Genomic DNA, 21,365 nt, shown 5'->3' on the forward strand with positions numbered 1-21,365 from the left:
AAATTCTGGTGGCCCAGGGATGGTCCCTAGGAGGGGACAGCCAGCAGGGTTGGGAGGACAAGGAGTCAGGGATGAGTCTAGTGCATAATAGCAGTGACTAGGAGCTCTGGTAGTGGCCCAGGGCACACGGGTGAGGGCAGGGGCCGGGGCCGTGTGTACTTGTGCACATACCTGGGCCAGGGCCCCACGCAGGCTCTCCTTCTCCGTCTCCAAGATGTCCTTCTGCAGCTGTGCTGAGCTTAGTGCCTCCCGGGATGTGGCCAGCTCCTTCCTGAGCCCAGAGACCTGTTCTTCTAGCTGCTCCACGCGGCCCTGGCTGAGGCCCCGGGGCCAAAAGGCAAAGTTGAGCGGTCTCTTCAGAGATGCCATGTCAAAACTTGTAGGCAGGGAAATTCTAACAAACACATTTAAGCCCAGGAAACCCCAGAGCAGCATGGTGCTCCCTTGAGAGCAGCCTGGTGCTCCCTTGAGAGCAGCCTGGTACTCCCTTGAGTGCAGCCTGGTGCTCCCTTGAGTGCAGCCTGGTGCTCCCTTGAGAGCAGCCTCTAGTCTGGGTGAGGTATACACACAGGTGGATTGTATACACAGAGCAGGGTATGGGGGGGAGGGCGGAGTTTAGTTGTAGAGATGTGGGCGCATGATGGCCAGCTCAGGAGAAGCCGGAGGTCCCCTCTGTCCCTGGTGCCTTGTAGGTGTCTCACCTGCAGTCTCCCAGTCTGAGGGACCCCTGCAGCCCCTCCACAACCCACCTGACTTCCAGCTCACGCAGGCTGCGCTCATTCTGCTGGGCCAGCTCAGCGTTCTGCTCTGCCCGCAGCAGGAGGCTTCTCCTCAGCTCTGCGTTTGTGGCCTCAAGCTTCTGTGTCTCTGTCTCCCGAATGTCTGCCTTTGCCCTCAGTTCCTCCATTGCTGTCTCCAGGGCCGCTTTCTCCCTGGGGAAAGCAGGAGCGAAGGTAGAGGCAGCCTCAAGCCACGCTACAGGGGAGGAGCACCTGAGGCCATCAAGACTTCCTGGGGAGGACGGTCAGGGGTGAGTGAGTATGGATCTGAAGCGGTGGGGTGGGTGCATGTCCTTCAAAGGCAGAAGTGGTTCAGGCCCAGGAAGAAAAGTTGATACTGTGTGACCCAAAGCCTCAGGCCCTAATTAGCTGCCTGAGGTGAAGTAGCCACTGTCTGGGACTTAGCTTTCTCCTTCTCTTAAAGGAGCTTAGGGTCCAGCTCTCTGCCACAGAGAGTCCTCACAGAGATCTCTTTGCCAACAGGTAATGCCTACCTACATCCTTGCAAACTTCCACCATAGAAGGAACACCTCGTGGCCAGTGTCTGCTTGATCTGTCTTAGAACACCCAAGCACGCATTCTGTGGACCCTGAAGTCCCTGTGCAGTAGCCAAGGGGCTCTGGAAGCTTCTACCTATGTCTCTGCCCTGTGCACAGCATGGCAAGCCATTCAGCTGGATCTCCAGATTTTAGACACAGTCCTCTCACCCCGTCCTTCGAGTATCAGCTCCCATTTCCCAGAAGTCTTTTGGATCTGACACAGCTTGCTATGTCCCGCAGACATCCTCCCAGCATGCCCCTCTGCTGCTTCTGTTCTGCCCCTACCTCCCACAGATGCCCCTCCCATGTGGCCTTTTGTGCCCTCTGGTTTTGGGGATGTAGATAGAGCCCTCCTTCTAGGACAGGGCTCTTTGCCTGCCAAACAGGCTCACTTAAGACCCCCTATAGACTCTGCCCCATAGCATGCCTCCTCTCACCCCTGCCTCCTGTCTGGGAAGGCCTCCTCCCCCCCCCCCTGAGCTCTTTCTACTGTCCTTGAATTTCTGCCCCTCAACAAGGCTGCCCTGATGTGCCCACCTCTGTGCCCGCCTATACTCTGTGTCTCTCTAGCACAGGACTGACTCAGACTCATTTAGTGTGCTGCAGTGCCCTGAATACATGCAGGCTGCTTGCAGGAGTGGGAAGGTTGTGGGGTTCCCCATCCTTATGGTGATGGGGGAACAGGAACATGGCTGTCTCTGCTCCCTGGGGGTATTGCACATCTCCTTGAGGAAGATTTCCAGATGCACAGCTGGCTCCTAGCCTGCATCCAGTAGATCTCACAGATTCCCACACTCTGTGGCTCTGATTCCCTTCAGCCCCAAAGAGTCATGTGGAGAAAGTATTCAGAACTCTATGGTAGCTGCAAAGGAGCCATGGGACCCACAGGGTATATGGGGAGTGGGTTGACTTGGGGTTCTTTTGGCCATGGTGAAAGGATGCTGGTAGAGAACGGTCACCTAGAGGGCAGCCTGGGGCAGGGATGGTAGGAGAGCAGAGCCTGGTGAAGCCAGAGCTTCTGGGGATAGGATATGGGCCTGGCCCCGCAGAGAGCTTAGAGCATGTGCACGCGGTGCCTTTGTTTTTAGGGAAGAGAAGCCTAGATCAGGCACAGTATGGGGGGGATAGAAAAGGGAGGGGAGCTAATCAATTCAGGCAAGGGGGTGCAGATTGAGGGGTAGCCTAGACACCTAAAGGCTTATCTGGGGATGTGGCCTTTTCCTTTTCCTGCTGTGAGGCATCTCTGAGGACAACTCTCCTGCCCTGCCCTGCCCAGCCTTGCTGCTTCCCTCACCTTTCCAGGAGATGGACAGACGCCTGGAAGAGCTGTGCCTCAGCCCTCTGGGCCTCCAGTTGGCCCAGCAGATCCCCATGCTCCTGCGCCCTGCCCTGCAGAAGCCTCTGCGAGGTCCGCAGTTCCTGCCGGTACCCAGACACCTGCTCCCGAAGCCCTGCTGCCTCTTCTTGGGAGGACTCCAGCCTCAGACGCAGTTCCTGCCAAGGGAATGAAACCCTCGGTGAGCACCAGCTGCCAGCTGAGCACCTCAATACCCCTAGAAAGCCCCCCCCCCGACACCTGCAGCCCCTCCCCAGGCTGTGTGGCTCAGGGGCAGGCCCCATGGAGACCTGGCTACCAGTACCACCAGGGCAGGCTGTAGAAAGCCCCATGAAGGTGCCCTAACTGAGCAAGATTTGTGGCTTTGGTGGCCCTGTGGGCTGTGGTCACCCACCTGCTCCCGCTGCCGCCGTCTCTCAATGGCTGCCTGCACAGCCTGCAGCACAGGATGCAGGTTGGTCGGAGAGCTGGTCTGCGTTGGGGACATACGCTGGTGTGGTGACACAGACCGTGGGGGGCTCCTCAGCCGGGTCTGTGTTTCCCTGACTTTAATGCTGCCACTCCAGGCCAACTCTGGACACACAGCCTCTGACTGGGCCACCTTCGGGTCACAGAGAGACAAAAAGAGGAGAGAGAGAGAGTGCATGGCCACGATTAAACAGGACCTTCTGGATGAGGACCAGCTAAAAATCAGGGCTTCCACAGGTCTTCTGCATCGAGGAAAAGTATTAGGCAAGGCCGTACCTCCTTGATGCTGGCCAGGACATGGTGCAGGGATTCAACTTCATCCCTCAGTTCATCTGCTGTCAACTGGCTGCCACTGCGCCGGGATTTCTGTGGGCAGAGACCCTTGAGGCAAGCGGACACACATCCGAGACAAAGCACCACCTCCCAGTTCCTCATCGCCCCCATCCCCGCCCCCACAAACCAGTCTCTGGATGTCCGACTTGAGTGTCAGGATGGCTCTCTCTCCTTGTTCCTTCTGCCCAGAGAGCTTCTCCACCAGCAGTGTCTGCTCTGAAAGTCTGGAGAGAGGATCAGGGTGATGATGAAGGAAGGCCCTTCAGATCTGCAGCCCCATGTCAGGATGCTGGGTGAAATCACCTGGAAAACTCCTTCCCACCTCCTCTCAAGCCTGTGCCTCTGGGGCCTCCTTATGTTAGCCAGCCAGAACCCGTGGCCCACCTGGCTTGAAGCGCCACCTTCTCGGCAGCCCATTGGCCCTGCAGCTGCAGCATTTCCCTAGCCTGCTCCCTCAGCCGCTGCTCCAGATCACTGGTCATGCTGCTGGCTGTCAGCCGCAGGTGGGAGTCAAGGCTCAGGCAGGCCATCTGCAAGCGCTGGGCCGTCCGGGTCATGTCCGCCCGAACATCTGTGAGACCCCTGGGATACAAGAGTAGTATCTTGGCTGAGCCTCGTGATCCTGCAGCCAGCCTGGGGCCCAGGATGCTGCGAGCCAGGCCTCAGAGCTGGGGATGCAGGCCACGTGAACAATGAACAGCTTCAGGAGGGGCCCTGCTCTGTGCTATGAATTGGTTTGTGGGTCATGGAATGGCAAGGATAGAGCCCAGGTTAGAGCAGGGAAGGATCTGACCAGAAACATCACCTGGAGCAAGATACTGGCTTCTGGGCCTTTATTTCCTCCTACGTAAGTGGGGTGCCGTTATGTCAAGGGCCACTGGGGATGCCTAGGACAGATCCCCTGAAGTATCCGGAAGGCACTTGAAGGATCCCTGAAACCCTATGAGGGCCGATGTCCACCCTCCCATCTAGAGAAGGCCAGTGCCCTGATCTCCTTCCACATTCTCTATACCTCCTGCTCCCGCCACCATCCATCACCGTCCCACAGGGCAGCTAGAGCCAGCATGGCTGCAGCCTACGAGGAACCCCCATCCTGCCACTAAGGTACCACCAGGTGAGCACGTCTGCTTACCTCTCCGTGGAGGCTCGAAGCTCAGCCAGGTGTGTCTGCAGAGCCTTGGCCTGTCTCCACAGGGGGAGGATGTCTCGAGGCTGTCTTAGGCTCAACCTTTGGGTCTGAGAGCAAGAAGTTGTATCTACTCAGGCCATGCCCTCTTTCTCTCCTTCTGCCTCACCCCTGGGCCAGAAGGGGGGCCCTGTCTTAGCTATGAAGCCTCAGAGCCCCATTTCCATCCCATGGGCTTCCCAGCCCCACATGGGAGACAATGCCACGCCCACCAGGGGAAAACTGTTCCCAGATCCTACCACAGCTATAGAGTATTTGCCCCACAGAAAGTGGGCCTGCTGAGAATTAGGTCTTCCGGGAAGAGCAAGGTATTTCCCAGGCACTGGTGCTGTCGTGTGAAGGAGGAGCTGCTCCTCTGTCCCCTGGGTGCCATGGGAGGACTGGTGCTGGGGGGGGGGCTCTCAGAGACCAGGTAAATAAAAAAACACCCCCACTGAACCCTAGAGCAATCCATTCTCCTAAAGACAAAAATCTGATATTTGTAATTTACGTCAAGGTGGAAGAGTCCAAGGTGCTTAGATACCAGAGGAACATGGATCAGCAAGAACATGACTCTGAAAAAACTAGCCTGGCTCAGGGTAAAGGAGGGGAGGTAGCTCATATGATTCTGAGCACTAGAGATGGGGTAAAATTGCAACAGGCATCTTGTCGGCATCAGGGAGAGGAGGGAGAGGTGGGCAGAGCTAATACTGCAAGAGTCAATGGTTCTTTATGGTCACGAGGCAGGACAGAGGCTGGATACGTCTTGAGTGGGAGAAGCAGAAACAACCCACTTGGGGTGTGTCATAGAAACCCACAGCCAGCCAGAGACAAAGTGGAGAAGTCACCAGAGCAAGGAGACTCAACAGCCTTGTCCACAGTGAGGGTCAGGGGAGGTCATAGCCTGGTTGGCAGCAGCAAAGAGTCCAGGGACAGAGCCCTTCACAGGGCTGAAAGGAAGGGGCTGCTGGCTGGGAGTTCTCCAAGGCCGGTGCCGTAAAGGCCCATAAGGGGCAAAGCCAAGGTAATGGTGGACACACCTTGTATAGTGTGACATGACAGTGACATGGGCCATGGCTGTCATCTGCCTCAGCAAGCCTGAGCCCAATTCTCCTGAGATGACAGACCCTGCTCCCTGGTGACCCTCTTAGTATCTTAGCAGGCACTTTCCTTCCCTGCTCCTGCAGGTGACAGCAGGTGTCTCCATTGTAGCTACAGCCAAAAATGACAGATGTGGGGTACGAGGCAGGGGTAGGGGGCCTCTGTGGCTGCCTTCCCCCCAAAGGAAGGGCACGGGGGGGGTCTCTGGGATGGATTTGTTTGAAAGGACCTATGTGGATCCAGACACAGGGGTCCCCCTTAGCTCCTGACTTCACACGGAGAGAGCATATTTAACTGGCTTCTGAGGGGGAAATCTTGCCACTGGTGTGTAAAGGGACACTTAGATGTGTGATCAGGTCTCTTTGGAGCAGGGCTGTCAAGCGATGCCTTTAGCTTCAGTTGTATAGTATCATCTTTCCAAGGCCACACGCTTCTCAGAAGGTCCCACATCCAATCAGCAGACAGACCTCCCAAGGTCTGTCACATTGTTCTCTGATGCTACGCTTTGAGTGGGCAAGACTGTGGGTCTCTGGTGGTTTCTGGCCAGGAACTTAAGAACAGCTGTATAATCCTTTGATCAGACTCTCTGTATGGCCAACAGTGTCACGTATCAGAGTCAGGAATGGTCCCAGAACCCTCTAGAAGGCTTGTTCTCCTTTACTCAAGGGACCTGAGGTGTCCCTCATGGCACAGGCTGCTGTGACCAAGCAGAATGGCTTGTGAGGCTCCCACCAGGGGGGATTGCACGATACCAGCTTCCCTCAAGCTGTGCAGGTACCAGAAGTAGGGACAGGGTATGGGGCCACCTCTTTCTTAGACCGGTGACGTACCTCTCGAAGCTCCAGCTTGCCCTGCAGGCGGAGCAGGCTGTGTGTCGTCCTGGTCAGCTCCCTGGCCAGCGTGTCATTGGCCTTCTGCATGTGCTGCAGCTGTTGCCGGAGGAGGGTGTTTACTTGGGAAAGGCCCGTGCTCCTACATGGACGAAACCCACAGTGTCATGTGTGGTGACTTCCCAAAGAGGTACAGAGAGTCTGGGAACCTAAACCAAGAGGTTTAAATGGAGTCTGTCCCGCTCCCCCATCTCCGCTTAGGTGTGTAGCCCCAACTCTGTTCCCAAGCGTCACGAACCACCCTGTAATGGGACCTCCATGGTCCAAGCACCAGGGGGAATCTTCTCAGGGCCAGCTCAGCATCATCCTTCTCACCTCAAAATCCTATCCTCCCAAACACTTCCTCAGCCCTAGCCACTCCTCTGCCTCCAAGGAGAAAAAGAAATGTACAGGGTCCAGGGGGCTCAAAGGGAGCCTTGGGGCGGGGGCAGGCTGGCAGAGGCTGGGCATCTCTGGAAGTTAGGCTCCCTGAGAGATGCCAGGGATCCTGTTGAGCTTTTCAGGCATCCGGCTCCCCTGGGGCCATTCTTCCCTCAGAATGGGTTTTCAAAATGCTTTTCAGCATTTTCGCCCTCTGCCAGATTCCTGGAGGGTAAGCCAACCACCGGTTGTTAGCGATGGCGAGATCGCTCGAGTGAGGCTCATGGGCTGTTCCCGGGACTGGGGTGTGGTGCATTCTTGCCAAGTATGAACAAAAGGGCCTGTTGACATCAGAGAGGCTTGAAGCCAAAACTTCTGGAGTCGTGGTCAGGGTGGTTAGGAGAGCCAGAAAAGGGCATCCAGGATGGTGTGTGCCAATGCCTCCTGGTTGACTGTGGTGCCCCACCACTAGCAGTGTTGGCCAGCCAGTATCCTGAGTGGGCATCCGGACACCACACCCCTGGGGTGAGGTCAGGGAGTCCTTGATAATGGCTGTGCCTCGGGAGACTGCCCACTGGCCCAAACCTATTCCTGGGGCGGGGGAGTGGGCAGATTTCCCCCTCAGTTGCTCTAGGCATGACATTGATGCTGCTGTTTCCATGATATGGGGATATCCGCTGAAAGGTATGGGCAGAGAACCAGGCTATCTCAGATGCCAGCTCTCACTTTCTGGGGGGCTCTTCTGAGCATCCTGACCCCAATGCCAGGACATTCTATGGCTTCAAGCCTCTCTGATCTCTTTGCTCCCTGCACTCAGAAGTAAAGACAAATCATTACTGAGGAGGACTAGAAAGAGTCCCACTCACGCAGCAGTGATGAGGGAGGGAGCTCTCAGCTCTGTACTGTTCCCTGACCTGTGCCACAGGGAATGAAAAGGAATCTGCTACCCGCTCTGCCGAGGCCCCTTCTCTTTCTTCTCACTCACACTGGCCCCGAGGGGTGAGGCAATGCTCGTGAGGATATGGGAGTGGTCTCCAATGCAAAGGAAAGGAGAACAGCATGGTACCCAGTTCTGCTTGCTACTGACCCTTCCCCCCCCCCCCCCGGGGTGCTTACCCTGTGCCTGTTTTCACAGGCAACAGTAACTCAGGATAACTCTGATGGGTCGGGTGAGGCATAGTCAGGTGTGCACCCCCTGCAACCCTGAGTGAGCGCTTGCACAGGGCCTTACCTCTGCTGTGAGGCCTCCAGCCGGCTAAGAGCCTCCTCCAAATCCATGCTATGCTCCAGCTCTGACTTCCGAAGCCGGGCCTCAGTGGTATCCAGGCGGGCCTGCAGCTGGGGAGGAGTGTGAGCCCACCTCTCCCTCGTCAGCCAGGTATGACACCTTTGCCATAAAACCCACCCCGGGCAGAGGTAGGAAACAGGACCTCCCAGGCACCTGTCCACACCTGGAGGCCTGTGGCCTACTGAAGAGGGAGAGGGGAGGCCGGCTTGGATTCCATTGGGCCTGGGGATACTATGGGAGTGGTGGTATCGGCAGGAGGCAGGGCTCTGGGGGTCCCTAGAGACATTTCATCTATAGGTTAGTACACTGAGGCACTGCTGTCCTCAGTGGCTGGGGCAGTCCAGATGTCAGCCACACGGGGATAAGGTAGATAGCTAAAAAGTAGGCTCTTCCATGCCTCCATGGGGCATGGATCTGGACCCATCTGGCCTGGCCTGATTCCCAAGCTGCATCCCCCCCACCCCCCAATCCTCATCCTTAGCAGGTGGGAACACATTCACATGGCTGTCAAGTCCCCTCGCTACCACCACAGAGCCTTACTCCCAAGGGGCCAATATGGGATTCAGGACCTCACACCTAAGGCCACTCAGCCATTATTACTACAGTGGGGAATCTGAACCCAGAGCCTAAGACATCTCGGAATCGAGGAAGTCTTGAGAGGAAAGCACAAAGAACAGGAGGATGGGATTGGGACACAGGAGTGTCTGATGGCCAAGGATCTGCTTCTCAGCCACCAGCAATGGTGACAGTTGGGGTCAGAGGGCTCCAATTACAATGGATTGTAGTGTCACCTGGAGAGGGCTGGACACCAGACCCTCATCCTGTCCCACTGGTGTGCTTGGGCATAATTTGTGACTGGATCCCCGGCACCCTCATCTAGCTGGCTGTGAGCTGAGCTCTGACTCATAGCTTATTAGTTTACTAATCTTTGGAAGGCCTTCTGCGGCTTCTAGTCCCTCAAGTCCATTCCCAGCATCGCCCGCCCTGTGCTAGGAAGATTCCCTCTCCCAGAATGCACCACAGGAAGAGCAGAACTCTTGAGCCATGGTGAGAGTCTTTCTTACCGGGGTCAGAGGTCCTCACAGTCTTTCTTAGGGGGACTCTTTGGGTGGGGGCTGAAGAGAAAGGCATTTCCCATAGAGTTACGGTGTGGTGGGAAGGGCATCAGAAAGCTGGGACCCATTGGCAGGTGGGCACCTCAGGGGTACTGTGATCACATTAGGAACTCTTCCAGGACCCTCATGTGGGCAAAGCCAGGCCTCGGGTTTTTCCATAGGTTTCCGGTTCCATGTCATAGAAAGAGCAGATCTGGGCCAGCACTGGTCCCAGGCATGGTTCTATGACCTGAGGGCAGTGTCTCTCCACCTTACTAAAGGCGTGACCCTTCAATTGAGTTCCTCATGTTGTGGTGACTCCCAACCATAAAACCATTTCCACTGCTAATTCCTAACTGTAATTTCGCTACTGTTGTGAATCACAATGTAAACATATGATACAAGGGATGTCCGATTCCAAGGGGGTTGGGAGCCACAGGTTGAGAACCATTGCCTTAGGGGACCATTGGCCAGAGCTGAGCCTTGGCATCCTCATCTGTCCTGCCACACGGAGCTCAGGCTGGCTCCATAGATGTTGGGGGATCAGAGGGTCCCCCAACACTGCAAGGCTTGTTCTCACTTATTTTGTGCCTGTTGTGCCCGGTTCTGCCTCTGAAGCTCTTGTGGCTTGGAGAAGACAATGAATGAAAGGGGTCTGGCCTGGAAACCGCCTTCACCTTTCTGTCTGAGTTTCTCTGGCTTCATAGAGAAGGCATTCCCCAGCCCCCAGGCATCCCCGGATAACCTCTGGCTGAAGTCTGTACCTCAGAGATCACCTCTCACTTCTCCCGCTCAGAGGCCTGGCTGGTGACCAGAGACTGTAGTGCGTGTGAGAAAGGCTGGCATGGGGGTCGGGGGCTGGGGGTTGGGGCTGGACCTACAAGCTCTGCCTGGGTTCTGGGGCAGGCCCTTCCTAGCTTTCTCCTCTGTTCAGAAGCTGGCTTTGTGCTTATACTTGGTAAGGTCATGGGCCAGTGGGTCATCACTGACTGGGACACTCCACAGGGATCCTGGAGCAGATGAGAGACACACCTGATGGGTGCCACCTCCTGTGTCACCTGCTTACTTCTAGTCCCCTTTTCTTCATCTGTCTCCCAGTGTCCTGAGACTGGCTGGTGGGCCCACAACAATAATCACCACTTTTGATGGGTGACCCCTAATAAGGGCCAGTCTGTGTACACTGGCCTGCGGGTACCAGCTGCACACTCACCCGCTGGCTGACCATGTGACACCTGTTAGCCAGCTCCTCCCGCTCAGCATCTGCCTGGGCCAACAGGTCCTCCAGCCGTGTCAGCTCCTCCTGCAGAAGCTCACTCTCCTCTCGTGCCTGGGTCGTAGTCGCTGACAGCTCCCGCAGCCCTGTGGGTATAGCATTCAGATGAGGCCAGGGCCCTGCCAGTCAGAAGAGGCCTTCCATGAGGAACTTCACATCTTCTCCCGTTACCCAGCATCCTCCTCTCCCTATTGCCTTTGGTAAATATCTCTGACCCCACCTACTCATGGCCAGGCCAAGCCCCTACCAATGAAAGCATGTGTGGGGGACACTGGGTACCACCCGTCATGTCTGAACAGTAGCGGGGCTGCTGCTTCAGAGGGGCAAGACCCTGCCCATGGAAAGAAGCTGCTTTTTCAAATATGCAGTGGTGTGTCTCTGTCCTAGTGCCCAGAGGCCAGTGGTAGCCTGGGGCCATTAGGAGATAGATTAGATTAGACAGACCCATACAACACAAAGGGGTCATCAGACCCCTGCAGAAGGGAATCATGAGCTCAGTTAGCATCGGGGAACCTGCCTACTGTTTGGCCTCCATGAGGGCATGGATTCCTTAGAGCCTGTTCTGCAGTGCATCGATAAGAAAGCTATGTGGGTGGGGCTAGATGAGGGACAGAAACAAGACTCGGGATGTCCCTGTTCAACCTTAACCCAAAGTGTCAACCTTTAGGCTTCTCACGATGGTGAAAAAACGAAGATGGATAAAATAAAGACAGTGGTGGCAGAACAATGTCACAAGTGCTGAGCTCCGTGTGGCAGTGATTAATGGCCCTGTGGCTATCTGCATGACTCCTGAGGACCCGATGAAGAGGGGGTAGTTGGGAAAACAGGGTTGGGAGAGTCTGGGTTGGACAGCCAGGGACACAGGCCAGGCCCCAGTGCCTGCTGGGAGGCTCCCCTGGTACCTGAGCAGTCTCAGCCTCACCTGAGAGAGGTTCCTCACCCAGGCTGCTCGACACGATCTCTCGGATGCGCACTGGCACGGGAGTGGGTTGGGCCTGTTGGCCTTCTCCACGCACAGTTAGCGCCCTGTCTTCCCTTCTGGCCATGGGGCTCAGGATGGTGTCTTCCAACTTCTGAAAAACACCCCAGAGCCTTGGTTCTTATAGGCCCGGGACAGCTTGCAGGCACCTCACACAAGCTCGTGTTGTCAATGCGAGCAGCAGTGAGGTCACTCAGATGTAGCAAAGAGTCCTGGAGATATCAGGGTGGGGCCAGGCTAGTCACCAGAGCCACATGTCATAGTCTCTCTGCCTGTGGGGTGGTATTGTGCCAGTCCCCGGCAGTGCTTTGACAAACATGAGGAAATCAAGGGAATGGGTATCTGAAAGGACTGTTGGCCAAGGTTAGCTCAGGTTACCCTTTCCAACTCTAAGCAGGCTGCACTGAGTCCTGGGCCGACCCCAGCCTCTCTGGGATGTCTGGAGCAGGGGCCTTTGTGTGTATCCACAGAAAAACTCTCCATTGCCTGCCCCACCTGGACTAGTTGGGCTCAGTTGCACAGTAGAGATGGGGAGACTCCCAAACCCCACCCAGTGATCACAGGCCTGGTGGGGGGAAGGGGACACTACAGGTAAAGGACCAAGAGCCCAACCCCAGTTTAGAGAGGCCCATCTCTCGTGTGCTTGGCCCTGTGAGGCTAGACAGGCACAAGGTGACAACGGTCAACAGAGGCTGTTTGGTTCTGAGACCAGCTGAGATGTCCCCCTCAGCTTACTCGAGAGGGGAGCTAGAGTGGCCCACTTTCTTGGTGGGTCCTGAGCTAGTGAGCTGTCAGGAGAGAACACCATATAGGTTCAACGTCAGTCTAACTTCCCGGAGTCCTGGTGAGACAAACCAGAGGGCCCTGGCTCTTCGTGAAGGATCTGACTAGGAATGAACCCCTTCCCACATTATGAATGCTAACATCGAAGATGGAGTCTTTTTCTTTGCTAGCACCCTTTCATGATTTCCTTCAAGCAAGCTAGGCTGCTCAGGGCTAGGAGATTTGATTGCGACAGGAGTCACTCTTGTGCCTGGCTGCCTTGGACAGAGAGCCATTGAACTAGCAGCCCCATTCTTGGCAGCCAACTGGACTGTTATCACGGTCGTCCACCTGCTTTGAACACTCCATGAACATCTCCAGGAAGCTAACCCACAGCTGCTAGGGACACCACAAACTGGGGTGCTGGGGCTGCAGTTCCTGTTTTAGAAGCCTCCTGCTGGTGTCGACTACTCTGGATAATCTGCCCAGACGTGCAAACCTCACTTGGGGCAGGACAGCCTCGTGACACCCGATGACACCACTCACTCTGTAGGTATTGCCACTCACACTAAAGGGCGAGCATTTTCTCCAGCAAGTCAACAGAGATCTCAAAGCTTGAGCAGCATGGGGCCTGTAGCTGGCTGACCACAAGCGTGTAGTGCACTTTCCAGATATCTAAGCAGCTGGTTGGTCACTGCCTTCGGGCTAGTGCCCTCTCCCGCGTGCGGTACTCCCGTGTTGCAACACCAGGCCCAATAAAAACCTCCTTTTGGATGGTTTGCTTGTCCGTTTGTGGTCTTTATCGTGAGTAAGGAAGCCTGGGCTGGCTGTATGGATGTGTAGACAAGACCCTGAGCTTCCAAGTCTTAGCAAAAATAGCAGCAGCTGCATTAAAGGGTCCCAAAGAGTTGCCAGGAGCCACGTGCCCTGGCGTCTGCAGCTGTGGGCTCAAATAGATAAGATGCAGAGCTGGAAAGCTGAGACATTCTAGAAAGCAACTGAGGGCAGAGACTGAGAAATTACAGGTAACAAAGAAACCAAAACTCAGTGAGAGCCAAAGGGCAGAGGAAGCCTAGATGATGGGGACTGCAAGCCCCAGAAGAATTTGGGAGAGCTACTGAGGGGGTTCAGAGGCAAGAGTCTGGGTGCCTAGAACTGAGGATTCTGACAGATGCTCTGCCTCAAGCACCTCAAGCAATAAGCTTCTGACTTTGAAAGCTCCGAGCCATAAGTCTCTTGATCCCACGGCTTAGAGCTAGCTATAGGCTTTGGAAATTCAGGCCGTAAGTCTCTGAAACTCAAGGTCACCTACACTGTGGGAACACCATCTTACCTACCTTTGATTCCTACCTAGACATGATCTTAAGGGCCTCAGATTCTCTGGAGGATTTGCTGGGGGAGGTGCACGTTTTGGGGAGGGAATGAGCCTGAGAGGAAAACCTTGTCAGGTCCTGTGGCTTGTTCTGGGTCAGCAGGAAGCTTCCAGGTATAGGATGAAGAATTGAGGATTAGGAATAACCCACAGTCTCCGACCTGTCCTGTCCATGGACAAAGGATGTTTGGATTGAAGGCAGTGCTTTAATGACCTGTGACTGATGCCGGGGTGGGGTGGGGTAGGGGTACTCCCAAAACTTTCCAGGACAGCAGCCACATTCTCTTCCACAGTGGGACTCCCCAGATCCCTTTCCTACCCCGAGTCCCTTCAGGTGACACTCAGAAGCCGCCTGACTCCCAGCTCACTGAAGCCTTTTCTAGTCTACAGCTCTCCTGGTTCTGATGGCCAGGCCTGGGCTGGTGGAGAGGCCCTGTTTCTCCAGGCCCCCGTCGACCTCACCACAGCTAGGCCTCTTTCCACTCTGAATCCTCTGTGGAGATAAGCAATGGCTTTCACCTAGTCGTCCTAAATGTATTGATTCCTCTCTTAAGCTAGCCAGACTGGAGTCACTCCAATATCCAGACTCTGCCCGGCTCTGGACAGGGCCTGTCCTGGTCCCTGAGAGCCCTGCAAAGGTCAGGTGCTGATGGGAGTGAACCAGGGCCCTTCCGGCTGGGGAAAGACTTAACCTTCTCCAAGGTGTCGCATTTAACTCCCCTAGGTGGTCTTGGTAAGGTGCCCTCACTTCTCTTTCCTCCAGAGGCCCGCCCGGTCTCGCACTGAGTGGGCAGTAAACAATCTTCCTTGGGTGCAGGGCTCTCCTTCCTCCCTGGCTAGGCAGGATCCGGGTGCTCAGACCACCAAGGCCGCTCTAGCCTTTCTAAGAGTTGGGGGGGGGGGGTGCCCAGCCATCACTACCCGACTCTCCTGTTTTGCACAGGGGGAAACCAAGTCGGGTGGCAAACAGAATCCCTAGCCCCCCCCCCCCCCCAGATTAAAGACGTGATGCTGGCTCCATTCAGAGGTTCCCTCCAGGCCGGAAGGACCCTGCCTCCCCTCCCTCCTCTCCCCGGAGCATCAGCGGCGCCACCCGCTAACGGGAAAGCAGCGGCGCAGCACAAACTTGACTCATTCCTAACGTTTACAGAGGGTCACTTATTAGCCGGGACGTCCCGAGAGGCGCTGGGGGCGTAATAGGTTCCAGCTGTGGCCCGGTGCCTGCGATGGGTCGACGCCCAGCCAGAGCGGGAGGGGTGCGGAGGGGGAGCGGGAGGGGCGCGTCCCTGGCAGCCAGCCCTCCCCTCCCGCCTCCAGTCCCCTGTGCGCGGGAGGATTGCAAACGAGGGCCGCCCCGCCTGCACGCAAAATGCGCGGGGGAGGGGCGCGGGGCTCTGCTACAGCGTGCAAGGAGGTCTGTGCTGACCCGGGCTTACATCCCCTGGGATCCCACCCGGGGCCGCCTCCTTCCCCATACTCAAGTCAGGTCGTGGTGGGGAGTGGGGCTTGGAGAGTTTCCAGCTTCTGCCCCGTAGGCTTTGTCCATTGCTACCACCAGTTCTCCCCCTCCCCCGCCCCCCTGCCTGGGTGGGTCACCATCTCTAGGGCCAGAATCTTTCCTATTCAGCCTGGGGAAGGTTCTAGCACAGCAGTGGGAAGCCTGGATAGCCTGGGGGGGGGGGGGGAGGCTCTGATTGTGAGAAGGACACCAAGGCTGGGCAAAAGGGATCTCCACGGTCACTTTCCTAAAAGATGTCAGATTCAAAGAGCTTTTGCCATGTTCGTTCCTTCCTACTGCCCTCCGTGTGTTCCATCAGTTCGACCTATGCCAAAGACCCCAGGGATGTCAATGCTAGGCCAGTAGTTTCTGCATCTAGATGGAGCTCCAAATGGGTGTGTTGGGGGCTCTGTGGGGACACACACCAGTGCCTCCCACTTGGCTGTGGTCCAGTTGAGGGGGTCCTATCTAGGGGACAGGCCTCTTTGCCTCACCCTCAGGGTCAGAGCAGGACTCCTTTCTAAGAGACCGGAGGAGGGGCCCACTGTCCCACCAACACACTGTGCAGAGATATGCCATATCGTCTCCATCTGTGATGTTAGCTGACTGCTCCTTGTTCCTGTGGCCTAGGAACCTCACACTGCACTTCTGCCCTTGCCTGGATGCTGACTGGAGTGGGGAGTCCTGACGGTGGGGTACCCCGATCTTGACTCAAACATTGAGGGGCGCGGCAGCGGTTATTGCAGATGGGGAAACTCAGCTCAGGGACAGGGCTTCAGCCCGCGGGGTGGGTCTGAATCCAGGAAAAGAGCCCATCGCAAGAACGGGGCTCCACTCTATCCTCCAACCCCGTTCCACAGGCATGACCCTTCTATGTGTGTCCCTTCCAATCTGGGACGGGGTCACCCTGCAGGAGAATCTAGGCAACACCCAAGCACAAGCACTGGAAAGGATGGGCAGGGGACGACTGGAGCCTAGAGGTGCGTGGCCCCTCCCAGCTCTCAGCAGGTTGGGTGGGAGGAAGTGTCACGTGTGTCCACCACAAGGGGCTTCCTGAGGGGGGTGGAGGGTGGAAGTAGGGGGAGTGGGGGTGAGGATGCAGGGGTGGGGTGTCCTTCCATGGCTGCTTCAAGCAGTGGGAACAGAACAGGCCATTCAAATATTCCCCCTCTTGGCCTAAGAGTCAGAGTCCAATTGGGGCCTGGCAGGTACCAGACGTGGTCCCCAGCAGGTGAGGCCAGCACTCTCCTGCCAGGTTGCTGATAGAGGAGAGAACAACACAAAACCCATTAAATACTGTCAGGCTGCAACTGACAAGGTAAGGGCTGCTTTCTGTTTTCCCAGCCAAACTAAGCAGGAACTGCCAAGGCTTGAGTGTGAAGTCCCAACGGCCCCCTGGGGTCCTCCTCCAGTGCCAGCAGTGCTTGTCCACTCCCTAAAACATTGCAGGGCCTTCCTGTGGAGGCATGTTGGGATACAGAGATAAAGTCAGTAAACAGAAAGGCACACGAGCTAATTCATTGTCTCTTGTTCATGACTATGGCCACAGACGAACAGACAGGTCGAGGTCCTGGTCCCCAGGGGAGAGCAGAAAGAATTTAAGAACGGAGAAAGGCAGGACTCACCCATACCTTCCAAATAAAGAACTCAGAAGCAAGCAATCAGGGCAGGACCACCAAACTGCTGTTTAAAATCTCCAAGGGAGAGGGTACCCAATGGACAAGCCCACTGTAACTCAGATACCGTGGCAGGATGGGGTTGGGTGGTTGATGTGGAGCAGAGAATTGTCCTATATCTCAGTTCAGTGGTGGCTAGGCCTGCTGTTAATGCTGCGTGCTGAGCTCCAACAGTGCCCCCGTGTGGTCATTTCCAGTACTGCAGGAGGGCAACCAGTCCTGCCCAACATTTCTGAGTTTGGGCTCAGGGACTCCACCATTACAGACAGTAAGAGAACTTGTGACAATAACCTGAGTTGAGGCAGGTTAGCTGGGTTGAATGAAATGTCTTAGCACTATCCACGATCCAGGAGAAGATGTTTTAAAATAAGATATCTTGACTTAGAAACTCTGCCCTTCTTCCCCTGTGTGAGACTTATTTGGGACTGCTGACAGGCTAGCACTGTGGTAGGATTGAGACTCAGCCCTGAGCTCCGAAACACTTGTGGGGCTAGTTTCTGGAGATCCAGATCTCTGGACAGTCCCCTGACTAGTATGCACCTGATTGGATGTCCATGGGTCCTCCTGCTTTCCTTCCGTGAAATAGCTTGGCCAAGAGCAGGCCCAGCTGGAGGCTCAGAGCACATTAAAATCCTGCAGGGGGTTTGGTCGGGAAGTCTGATGGGCTCTGTACCTGGAAATGTCTACTCCTGTGTTTGATGGGTTGCCTTTATAGCGATTTTGATTGATATCCCCCCCTCCTCCACAATGTGGCCGCCAAGCTGGCGTATGGGCATTACCGCTATGAGGGCACTAGATGTTGAAGCAGGGGACAAAAACAAAGGGGACAATGTATTCGTCCACCCCTAGCTCAACGCTTGGCACACAAACAGGCTCAGACAGGTTCCCAGCACAAGTAATTGAAAGCCTTATTGGAACCGCCAAAGGTATGAATCACTAACTACAAAATGACTCACAGCAGGGACTGTTCGGCAGGGTGAGGATGCTGTCTGTCTTGTCTGCTCCTATGTCCTGACACCCACACAGGTTTCCTGGGGATCGTGGCCAGTATGCAATGCAGTGCAAGCAAGGGCCTAGGATAAAGAACATGGGGTGGGGAGGGAGCAGAGAGAGGGGCGGGCTAGACGGCAGGGAAAACCGGAGCGCCATTGTCAAGGCTTGGAATGTTCTGTTGGGGAGGCTGAGCCTGTCTCTGGACCATGGGAAAGAAGGTCTGAAAGAGGATGTGGCCTATCTGCTCAGTGCAGTGGCACTGGTGTCTGGACATGTGGCTCTGGGGACAGAGATAGCCAGTATGTCCTTCCCTGGATGGCATGTGATTAGCACTGAATCCAGGCCACACTTGGACGGACCACTGTCGGCTCCTGCCCTCCTGGGACCTTGTACCTTTGATCTGTGGAGTGAGGCATGACTTTGAAGGGGAAGTGAGAGAGAGGTGGCCGAGTCCCCCACGAGCTCCAGGATGACAAAGTTTAGATAAGAACTCTAGATCTTTCTGCTCACCCCCAAGACATCTGGTGATCTAGTCCTTAATTCACTGGAGATTTAATCAGTAGTGTTACACAGGAGTCACCCGTGAAAACCCTAATGAGGGGCTTAGTGTAGATGCAGGGCTGGGACGGCATGCACCCCAACGGGGTGTTTCAGCTCTCCACCCCTCCCCATACCTGCCATACTTCTTTGTGGCTGTCCTTGATCCCAGAGTGGATGTTTAAGACAGAATAGCAGTGCCTGGGTGTTGAGAGCTGTTCTGGCAGGTTCCTGAGCTCGAGGAGACCTCAGATTTAACTGTGCAGTCAGGGGTCAGAGGGCAGTCTATGATGGTGTCTGAAGTGCTCCATCCTGGGGCTGGAGAGATGGCTTAGTGGTTAAAATCACTGACTGCTCTTCCAGGGGTCTTCAGTTCAATTCCCAGCAACCACAGGGTGGCTCACAGGCATCTGTAATGGGATCCGATACCCCATTCTGGTGTGTCTCATATAAATGAGTGACTCATATAAATAAAGTGTTTTATCCTGTGAGGCTGAGGCCTAGCACGGCCCTTGGGAAGCTGGTGTTAGAACAGGTGGGTCCAGGGGGTTAAAGTTACCTGCAGCTGAGTGAGGGAAAACAGTTCCTACAGCTGAAGTCTCGCTTTAAACACAGAAGAAAGCACAGCGGAAAGTAGCAGCGTCGCTGTAGGAACAAAAGGTGGCAGTTCCTTAGCCGATTTCACATAGGGGCTGGAGAGATGGCTCAGCCGTTGAGAGCACTGACTGCTCTTCCAAGGGTTCTGAGTTCAAATCCCAGCAACCACATGGTGGCTCACAACCATCTGTAATGGGATCCAACGCCCTCTTCTGGTGTGTCTGAAGGTAGCTACAGTATTCACATACATAAAATAAATAAGTACATCTTTTTTTTTTTTTTTAAAGATTCATGTAGTATTGGAGCTGGATCCCACAGCCCTTCTAGAACAGACCCCACAAAAATGACGCCGGAGACGCAGATGGATGAACCTGCACCCCACTCGCTGATGAGCCTTGCTCCCAGTGGGGGAAACAGCTCAGTGGTCCCTGCAGGGAAACCCAGTGGGCAGTGAGCAAAGCCCTGTCCATCCACAGGAGGGAGCTACCACACAGCCATGCTGCGATGTGGGGGACCTGTGCGACACCGTGCTAAGTGAAATGAGCCGACAGAGTCTGTTCGATCCACACGAGGCTCCCAGCACTGCCAGATACACAGAGACAGGGAGCAGGCCGGCGGCTGCCATGGTCTGGGAGGGCTGGTGTTTGATGGGAGATGGTGGTTTGAGAAGATGAAACCATTTTGGGGCTGGAATCTGGTAATGGTTGAGAATAGTGCAGATTCTACTACTGAACTGCACTTTAAGATAAGCAAAAGGATGGGTTCTTTGTTATTTATAATTTATTACAGACTGAAAATCAAAAAAGGGCTGAAAGTCAGTGAATCACACACATATCTCAAATTAGACGGGCAAAACCACGAACTAAAAACAAAGGAAAAATAAGTATGTGGGTCGGTTAAATATAAAAACATAAAATGGAGGGTGCTGGCTGTGTTTTGTCAATTTGACACAAACCTAGACATATCTGAGGAGAGGAAATCTTAACTGAGAGGATGCCTTTATAAGACTAGCCTGTATACAAGTCAGTTGGGTATTGTCTGGATTAATGATTGACGTGGGAGGGCCCCGTGCTTCGAGGACAGTTCCATCCCTGGACAGGTGGTCCTGGATAGAATATAAAAGCAGACTAAGCAAGCCATTAAGGAGCGCTTCCCCACAGCCTCTGCATCATCAGCAGAGGTCCCTTCCCTGACTTCCGGGATGATGGACTATCAGCTCTAAAAATGCTTCTCCGAGTTGCTTTTGATCATGGTGTTTTATCGCAGCAATAGACTCCCTAAGTAAGACAAGAGCCGTATGTTACCAGCTAAGGAGATGAAGAAGTAGGTACCACTCAGGCAGACCCAGAACTTTCTTAGACTTAGACAGAAGGTCTTGAGTTCTGGACACTGTATTGGGAGGCAGAGGTAGCTGCTCTCTCTGCTTCCGGTCCCATGGTGTTAAAAAGGCAGAAGCATACGAACCACTGCCTCTGTTCACGTGATGAGGGTGAGCCTTGTACAGAAATGGGGCTCACGGAGCTCATGGTGCTGGATGCAGCGCCTCTGGCACGGGGAAGGTGCCCAGCTATAACCCAACATGGCAGACGCCATTGTGATGGATGGGTGTGTGAAGAACGGAGCCTACGCTGTGTGGCGGGAAGGAGTCAGACAGCTCAGGAGCCAGATTTGCCGCCTTTAAAAAATAAACCCAACTCATCCCGGAGAGAAGTGGGTGCCAGAGAGAATCACACTGACCCTTCTGGGGCCCGTGCCCTGTGACCTAAACACTTCCCTCTCTTCATTAGCATCACTCCCTAGACTTCCAGCTCGAGAACCCTTTGGGGGTACATTCAAACCACACCCAAACCACAGCCACAGCCAACGGCAATAGCCAACAAATATGAAAATTTATAATGGACAAATTCCCAGAAACTAGAACTTTTACCCAAAAGAAACAGTTTGGAAAGTTCTATGCCATTAAAGCAACCAACCCAAGAGTGGAGAAACCTTCCCACAGTGCATCCCACCCGTCTTGGACGTACTGTCCGTTCTGGGTCTGAGAGGACCTGGGAAGCTCCTCTTCCTGATGCACAGTGATCCCCTCCTTTTGTGTGTAATTTTTGGGGGTCTTTGAACTCACCAAGCCAGTGTCTTACTCTTGGGGACCAATCTGAGGGCTCCCAAGCCTGGTTTCCAGTTTTAGCTTTCAAGTGGCCCGTGGGGCTGGGTGCTCTGGGATACTGTGCAGTAGTGTGTGTGTGTGCACGCGTGCACAGGCAGATGAAGCAAGGAGAAGGGACATCTGGCCCAAGGAAGACGGATGTTGGGAAGCTCTTTCAGCAC

The 21,365-nt window shown here is 54.9% G+C and overlaps 1 protein-coding gene across 1 annotated transcript in view; it reads right to left on the reverse strand.

Moving 5' to 3' along the window:
• The window catches only part of Crocc2 (ciliary rootlet coiled-coil, rootletin family member 2), a 55,144-nt gene extending 34,511 nt beyond the window's left edge, over positions 1–20,633 (reverse strand). The window contains exons 1-13 of the mRNA XM_052193401.1: positions 20,558–20,633; positions 11,549–11,725; positions 10,564–10,712; positions 8,203–8,309; positions 6,552–6,693; positions 4,588–4,691; positions 3,840–4,037; positions 3,583–3,679; positions 3,399–3,488; positions 3,049–3,255; positions 2,613–2,812; positions 750–932; positions 172–316 (exon numbers count right to left, since the gene is read on the reverse strand). Coding sequence (XP_052049361.1) covers positions 172–316; positions 750–932; positions 2,613–2,812; positions 3,049–3,255; positions 3,399–3,488; positions 3,583–3,679; positions 3,840–4,037; positions 4,588–4,691; positions 6,552–6,693; positions 8,203–8,309; positions 10,564–10,712; positions 11,549–11,725; positions 20,558–20,633 — 1,875 coding nt within the window. The remainder of the gene's footprint in view (positions 1–171; positions 317–749; positions 933–2,612; positions 2,813–3,048; positions 3,256–3,398; positions 3,489–3,582; positions 3,680–3,839; positions 4,038–4,587; positions 4,692–6,551; positions 6,694–8,202; positions 8,310–10,563; positions 10,713–11,548; positions 11,726–20,557) is intronic.
• Between the last annotated feature and the right edge of the window lie 732 nt (positions 20,634–21,365).

The sequence above is a fragment of the Apodemus sylvaticus genome, chromosome 9, assembly GCF_947179515.1.
Source record: "Apodemus sylvaticus chromosome 9, mApoSyl1.1, whole genome shotgun sequence".
Classification (NCBI taxonomy): Eukaryota; Metazoa; Chordata; class Mammalia; order Rodentia; family Muridae; genus Apodemus; species Apodemus sylvaticus.